This window comes from Brachyhypopomus gauderio, chromosome 3 (assembly GCF_052324685.1).
Source record: "Brachyhypopomus gauderio isolate BG-103 chromosome 3, BGAUD_0.2, whole genome shotgun sequence".
NCBI lineage: Eukaryota > Metazoa > Chordata > Actinopteri > Gymnotiformes > Hypopomidae > Brachyhypopomus > Brachyhypopomus gauderio.
Window position 1 is genome coordinate 40903337 of NC_135213.1, and position 8363 is coordinate 40911699.

Genomic DNA, 8363 nt, shown 5'->3' on the forward strand with positions numbered 1-8363 from the left:
CCTGTTCCCATAAGCGGTGTGTGCATGGGTTGTTTGCTACATTTACTGTGCACTATGGGTAACAAGGTAGTGAACTATATAAGGAATCTGAATTGTCCTCTGAAAATTCGGCGAACTATACAAAATAGCTGAGACTCTACTACACTAAACAGTATGTAGGGTGCGAATTCAGACAGTTTTCGTCTCAATCCCGGCTGTCTGGAACTCTGTGGTATTGTGCCACCATGTCAGCGGGAGCACTGGTATTTCTGTGGTGAATTGATTCTGCAGGAAAATTGCCGACTTGCTATTTGAACCGAAGATAAAATCAGGATGGAAGGGATGAATTCAGTTTTATGAATCCATCTGATTATAGTTTTTTTTTTTCTCTAAAAGCAATGCAGAAAAACATTTTGTGCATTATCGCAAGGTTTTATCTTATAATCATTTTCCTGAAAAGGGGGAACTATGAAATTTGATTATAATTAATATTACTAACAATAAATCAAAATTTACTTTAAACCTTTTCTGCATTGGTTTAGATGATGCTAAAAGTACAGTAATAGCAGGAATGCGGTTGTCATAGGCCTCTCCTGTCCTGCACTGCTCATATCCTGGGAGATGTGGAGAGTGCAGTTTGGCCATGTGGCCTGTAGGGGGAGAGATGGTAACAGACCCAAACATGGACCTCTGTGTCACAGCTGGACCACACCAAACACCACACACCAGCAGCTTCACACCACACACCATACCAAACGCCACACACCAGCAGCTTCGCACCAAACACCACACACCAGCAGCTTCACACTACACACCAAACACCACACACCAGCAGTTTCACACCAAACACCACACACCAGCAGCTTCACACCACACACCATACCAAACACCACACCAAACACCACACACCAGCAGCTTCACACCACACACCAGCAGCTTCACACCAAACACCACACACCAGCAGCTTCACACCACACACCAAACACCACACACCAGCAGCTTCACACCACACACCATACCAAACACCACACACCAGCAGCTTCACACCAAACACCACACCACACACCAGCAGCTTCACACCAAACACCACACACCAGCAGCTTCACACCAAACACCACACACCAGCAGCTTCACACCACACACCATACCAAACACCACACACCAGCAGCTTCACACCACACACCAGCAGCTTCACACCAAACACCACACACCAGCAGCTTCACACCACGCACCAAACACCACACCACACACCAGCAGCTTCACACCAAACACCACACACCAGCAGCTTCACACCACACTAAACACCACACACCAATCACCACTCACCAGCAGCTTCACACACCAAACACCACACACCAGCAGCTTCACACCACACACCATACCAAACACCACACACCAGCAGCTTCACACCAAACACCACACACCAGCAGCTTCACACCACGCACCAAACACCACACCACACACCAGCAGCTTCACACCAAACACCACACACCAGCAGCTTCACACCACACCAGCAGCTTCACACCACACACCAATCACCACACACCAGCAGCTTCACACACCAAACACCACACACCAGCAGCTTCACACCACACACCATACCAAACACCACATCAAACACCACACACCAGCAGCTTCATACCAAACACCACACACCAGCAGCTTCAAACTAAACACCACACACCAGCAGCTTCACACCAAACACCACACCAAACACCACACACCAATCACCACACACCAGCAGCTTCACACACCACACCAAACACCACACACCAGCAGCTTCACACCAAACACCACACACCAGCAGCTTCATACCAAACACCACACACCAGCAGCTTCACACTAAACACCACACACCAGCAGCTTCACACCAAACACCACACACCAGCAGCTTCATACCAAACACCACACACCAGCAGCTTCACACCAAACACCACACACCAGCAGCTTCATACCAAACACCACACACCAGCAGCTTCACACCAAACACCACACACCAATCACCACACACCAGCAGCTTCACACCACGCACCAAACACCACACCACACACCAGCAGCTTCACACCAAACACCACACACCAGCAGCTTCACACTAAACACCACACACCAGCAGCTTCACACCAAACACCACACCAAACACCACACACCAATCACCACACACCAGCAGCTTCACACACCACACCAAACACCACACACCAGCAGCTTCACACCACACACCATACCAAACACCACACCACACACCAGCAGCTTCACACCAAACACCACACCACACACCAAACACCAGCAGCTTCACACCACGCACCAAACACCACACCACACACCAGCAGCTTCACACCAAACACCACACACCAGCAGCTTCATACCAAACACCACACACCAGCAGCTTCACACTAAACACCACACACCAGCAGCTTCACACCAAACACCACACACCAGCAGCTTCATACCAAACACCACACACCAGCAGCTTCACACCAAACACCACACACCAGCAGCTTCATACCCAACACCACACACCAGCAGCTTCACACCAAACACCACACACCAATCACCACACACCAGCAGCTTCACACCACGCACCAAACACCACACCACACACCAGCAGCTTCACACCAAACACCACACACCAGCAGCTTCACACCACACACCAGCAGCTTCACACCACACACCAATCACCACACACCAGCAGCTTCACACACCAAACACCACACACCAGCAGCTTCACACCACACACCATACCAAACACCACATCAAACACCACACACCAGCAGCTTCACACCAAACACCACACCACACACCAAACACCAGCAGCTTCACACCACGCACCAAACACCACACCACACACCAGCAGCTTCACACCAAACACCACACACCAGCAGCTTCATACCAAACACCACACACCAGCAGCTTCACACTAAACACCACACACCAGCAGCTTCACACCAAACACCACACCAAACACCACACACCAATCACCACACACCAGCAGCTTCACACACCACACCAAACACCACACACCAGCAGCTTCACACCACACACCAAACACCACACCACACACCAGCAGCTTCACACTAAACACCACACACCAGCAGCTTCACACCACACACCACACACCAGCAGCTTCACACCACACACCAAACACCACACACCAGCAGCTTCACACCAAACACCACACCACACACCAGCAGCTTCACACCAAACACCACACACCAGCAGCTTCACACCAAACACCACACACCAATCACCACACACCAGCAGCTTCACACACCAAACACCACACACCAGCAGCTTCACACCACACACCATACCAAACACCACGCACCAGCAGCTTCACACCAAACACCACACACCAAACACCACACACCAGCAGCTTCACACCAAACACCACACACCAGCAGCTTCATACCAAACACCACACACCAGCAGCTTCACACTGAACACCACACACCAGCAGCTTCACACCAAACACCACACACCAATCACCACACACCAGCAGCTTCACACCAAACACCACACCACACACCAGCAGCTTCACACCAAACACCACACACCAGCAGCTTCACACCAAACACCACACACCAATCACCACACACCAGCAGCTTCACACACCAAACACCACACACCAGCAGCTTCACACCACACACCATACCAAACACCACACCAAACACCACACACCAGCAGCTTCACACCAAACACCACACCACACACCAAACACCACACACCAGCAGCTTCACACCACGCACCAAACACCACACCACACACCAGCAGCTTCACACCAAACACCACACACCAGCAGCTTCATACCAAACACCACACACCAGCAGCTTCACACTGAACACCACACACCAGCAGCTTCACACCAAACACCACACACCAATCACCACACACCAGCAGCTTCACACACCACACCAAACACCACACACCAGCAGCTTCATACCACACACCAAACAGCAAGCACCAAACACCACACTAAACACCACACACCACACACCAGCAGCTTCAAACCTCAACCACCTGCCCAGTTCTGAGGCAAAACAGAGTTGTCAAAGCAAGTAGAGAGTATAGTTCTGATTAAACCAGCACATTACAGTTAGTATATATGATTTTGGTATTTAGCATTTGCACAGAGGTAGAACATAGCAGAGGTAGAACCTCACCATGGAACCAGGGGCCATCACACTCTCTGTCTGCCTTTCTTCTTTCTTCTCATGTTCATTCTATCCTTCTCTCTCTCACAGGGCTCAAAAATAAAAATAGCACCTTGTGTGTGGGGGGGTGTGGCTAAAGTCATGGCGTGCTGGATTACTCCTGCACGGCCACTGATGAGGCTGATATGTGACGGGCCTTACGCTCCCGGGAAGCCTCTGTCGCCACGGAGACCCGAGCGGCAAGTCAGAACTCATCAGGAGGAAATGAGCAGAGAGAAAGATCAGTGGGAGATTTGGAGTGTGTGAGAGACAGAGAGAGAATGAGGATCCCTCACCTTCTCACCCCTCACTGTTCACACTCACCCTATCACCCCTCACTGTTCACCCTCTCACCCCTCACTGTTCACCCTCTCACCCCTCACTGTTCACCTCTCACCCCTCACTGTTCACCCTCTCACCCCTCACTGTTCACCTCTCACCCCTCACTGTTCACCCCTGACCCCTCACTGTTCACCCTCACCCCTCACTGTTCACCCTCACCCTCTCACCCCTCACTGTTCACCTCTCACCCCTCACTGTTCACCCTCACCCCCTCACCCCTTACTGTTCACCTCTCACCTCTCACCCCTCACTGTTCACCCTCGCCCCTCACTATTCACCCTCACCCCTCACTATTCACCCTCACCCCTCACTGTTCACCCTCACCCCCTCACCCCTCACTGTTCACCCTCTCACCCCTCACTGTTCACCCTCTCACCCCTCACTGTTCACCCTCTCACCCCTCACTGTTCACCCCTCACCCTCTCACTCCTCACTGTTCACCTCTCACTGCTCACCCGCTCACTGTTCACCCTCACCCCTCACTGTTCACCCATCACCGTTCACCCTCACTCTCTCACCCCTCACCGTTCACCCTTACCCTCTCACCCCTCACTGTTCACCCCTCACTGTTCACCCTCACCCTCTCACCCCTCACTGTTCACCTCTCACCCTGTCACCCCTCACCCTCTCACCCCTCACTGTTCACCCTCTGACCCCTCACTGTTCACCCTCTCACCCCTCACTGTTCACCTCTCACCCCCTCACCCCTCACTGTTCACCCTCACCCTCTCACTCCTCACTGTTCACCTCTCACCCCTCACTGTTCACCTCTCACCCTCTCACCCCTCACTGTTCACCCTCACCCCCTCACCCCTCACTGTTCACCCTCACCCTCTCACCCCTCACCGTTCACCCTCACTCCTCACTGTTCACCTCTCACCCCTCACTGTTCACCCTCACCCTCTCACCCCTCACCGTTTACCCTCTCACTCCTCACTGTTCACCCTCTCACCCCTCACCCTCTCACCCCTTACTGTTCACCCCTCACCCCCCACTCTCACCCCTCACCTTCTCACACCTCACCCTCTCCCGCTGTCCTGAACCTTGGTCACTGTCTTCTAGGTCATTATCACTGCGTGCCTGATTCCACGCTTAAAAGCAGCCTGTATCCTAAGTGTGTGCATGTGTGTGTATGTGTGTGTGTGTGTGTGTGTGTGTGTGTGTGTGTGTGTGTGTGTGTGCGCGTGTGCGTATGTGTGTGTGTGTGTGTATGTGTGTGTGCGTGTGCGTGTGTGTTGTGCGTGTGTGTGTGTGTGTGTATGTGTGTGTGTGTGTGTGTGTGTGTGTGTGTGTGTGCGCGCGTGTGCGTATGTGTGTGTGTGTGTGTATGTGTGTGTGTGTGTGTGTGTGTGTGTGTGTGTTGTGTGTGTGTATGTGTGTATGTGTGTGTGTGTGTGTGTGTGTGTGTGTGTGTGTGTGTGTGTGTGTGTGTCTGCTTCAGCAGGGAACGAGGGCTCGGCCGAGAATGGACAGAAGGAGACGTCCACCTGTGACATCTGCCAGTTCGGGGCTGAGTGTGATGTGGACGCGGAGGATGTTTGGTGAGTCCACAGACGTGTTTAACCACAGACTGCAGCTCAGACACAGACTGCAGCTCAGACACAGACACAGACTGCAGCTCAGACACAGACACAGACTGCAGCTCAGACACAGACAAAGAAACAGACTGCAGCTCAGACACAGACACAGACACAGACTGCAGCTCAGACACAGACACAGACTACAGCTCAGACACAGACACAGACTGCAGCTCAGACACAGACACAGAAACAGACTGCAGCTCAGACACAGACACAGACACAGACTGCAGCTCAGACACAGACACAGACTGCAGCTCAGACACAGACACAGACTGCAGCTCAGACACAGACACAGAAACAGACTGCAGCTCAGACACAGACACAGACTGCAGCTCAGACACAGACACAGACTGCAGCTCAGACACAGACACAGAAACAGACTGCAGCTCAGACACAGACACAGACACAGACTGCAGCTCAGACACAGACACAGACTGCAGCTCAGACACAGACACAGACTGCAGCTCAGACACAGACAAAGAAACAGACTGCAGCTCAGACACAGACACAGACTGCAGCTCAGACACAGACACAGAAACAGACTGCAGCTCAGACACAGACACAGACACAGACTGCAGCTCAGACACAGACACAGACTGCAGCTCAGACACAGACACAGACTGCAGCTCAGACACAGACAAAGAAACAGACTGCAGCTCAGACACAGACACAGACTGCAGCTCAGACACAGACACAGACTACAGCTCAGACACAGACACAGACTGCAGCTCAGACACAGACACAGAAACAGACTGCAGCTCAGACACAGACACAGACACAGACTGCAGCTCAGACACAGACACAGACTGCAGCTCAGACACAGACACAGAAACAGACTGCAGCTCAGACACAGACACAGACTGCAGCTCAGACACAGACACAGAAACAGACTGCAGCTCAGACACAGACACAGACACAGACTGCAGCTCAGACACAGACACAGACTGCAGCTCAGACACAGACACAGACTGCAGCTCAGACACAGACACAGGGCTTCATGCAGGTTGTGGAGGCTCCTTGATAAGGTTCCTTCTTTGTAAAGGGACCTCACACAACAGAGCAGGAGAGGTCGCCCACTGAGCAAGTGACAAATAAGGTCACCACAGTTAAGCAGCCAACAGGGAAAACGGGTCAAAAATAGCTGCAGTGCTGATCAAAGGTACTGCAGCAACATTTATTTGATGAGATTTCTTTAATGGACACTCTGTGAGAGTTACTAGAATTAATGCATAGTGTTAATAGCATTACTGCATCAGTGGTGAATGGGTGTATTCATTCAAAATCAATAAATAAATGAATACATTTTATAATACACTAAAATATCTATATTTTATATAAATATAATCCACTATACAGCTCAATAATTTATATAATGAGGATAGTTTATGAAGATAAACATATGCTTTTATATTTTGGGCCCTCAAAGTTGTGTTTTGAACCTTGAAGAGTCTGTGACCTGTGAAGGATGAACGATTAGGGAATGAAATCCATGGGATGTTGGAATGAAGACAATAATGACATTTTCATCTCTGCTAACGAAATCTCTGCTACATCATCAAGAGCTCATTGATATTCAGAAGGTTCCTCGTCTTGCAGCAGTAGCAATCAAGCCAATCAAGCCCTGCAGAGGTCGCCAGACATTTGGCATTGCTAACAAAGCCTGTCAGTAAGATTTTAATGATATATATTTTGATATCCAAGTCATTTGATTTGTATTCAAGTCTTTGGCATCATAAACAAATCCTCAAGATTCTTCCTTTATTTTTATTTATTTATTTTGAATGCTGATAAGTCATTGGCTGTTTTATATCTAGATCAAGTCTAAAATGTTTTCAGTAATTTGTCCTCCAGAACTGTACGTCTGTCCCAGGACAGTGAGCCCTGTATCTGTTAAATATAGGTTTGGGGAATAGTTCTGTGTCTGTCACAAAGCAGCAGTGTGGTTTTGACTCTTCCCCGGGAGTAGACCATTAGGGCAACATCTTCCTTATGCCCACTGGCGTTGCAGGGCCGGTTCTCAGACAGCCAGTGAGGGAAGACATTAGTGCTAATGGAAATGAGCTCATCTGAACCCTCTCCACCCCACCAACGTCCTCACCCCCCCCCCCCCCCCCCCCCAGCCTCTCCATGAGGAATTACACACTGAGCCCTGCGCACAAATGCACACCTCAGCCCCAGGACACCAGGCCTACCCTACCAACCCCCACAACTACCCCTCCATACCCCCTCAACCACCCCTACCAACCCCCTCAACTACCCCTCCATACCCCCTCAA

General features: G+C 50.8%; 1 protein-coding gene across 2 annotated transcripts in view; it reads left to right on the forward strand.

Moving 5' to 3' along the window:
• tmeff2a (transmembrane protein with EGF-like and two follistatin-like domains 2a) overlaps window positions 1-8363 on the forward strand; it is a 93270-nt gene that overhangs the window by 69852 nt on the left and 15055 nt on the right. For both annotated transcript variants that reach the window (XM_076998371.1, XM_076998370.1), the window contains exon 5: window positions 5950-6049. In XM_076998371.1, the coding sequence (XP_076854486.1) occupies window positions 5950-6049 (100 nt within the window). The remainder of the gene's footprint in view (window positions 1-5949; window positions 6050-8363) is intronic.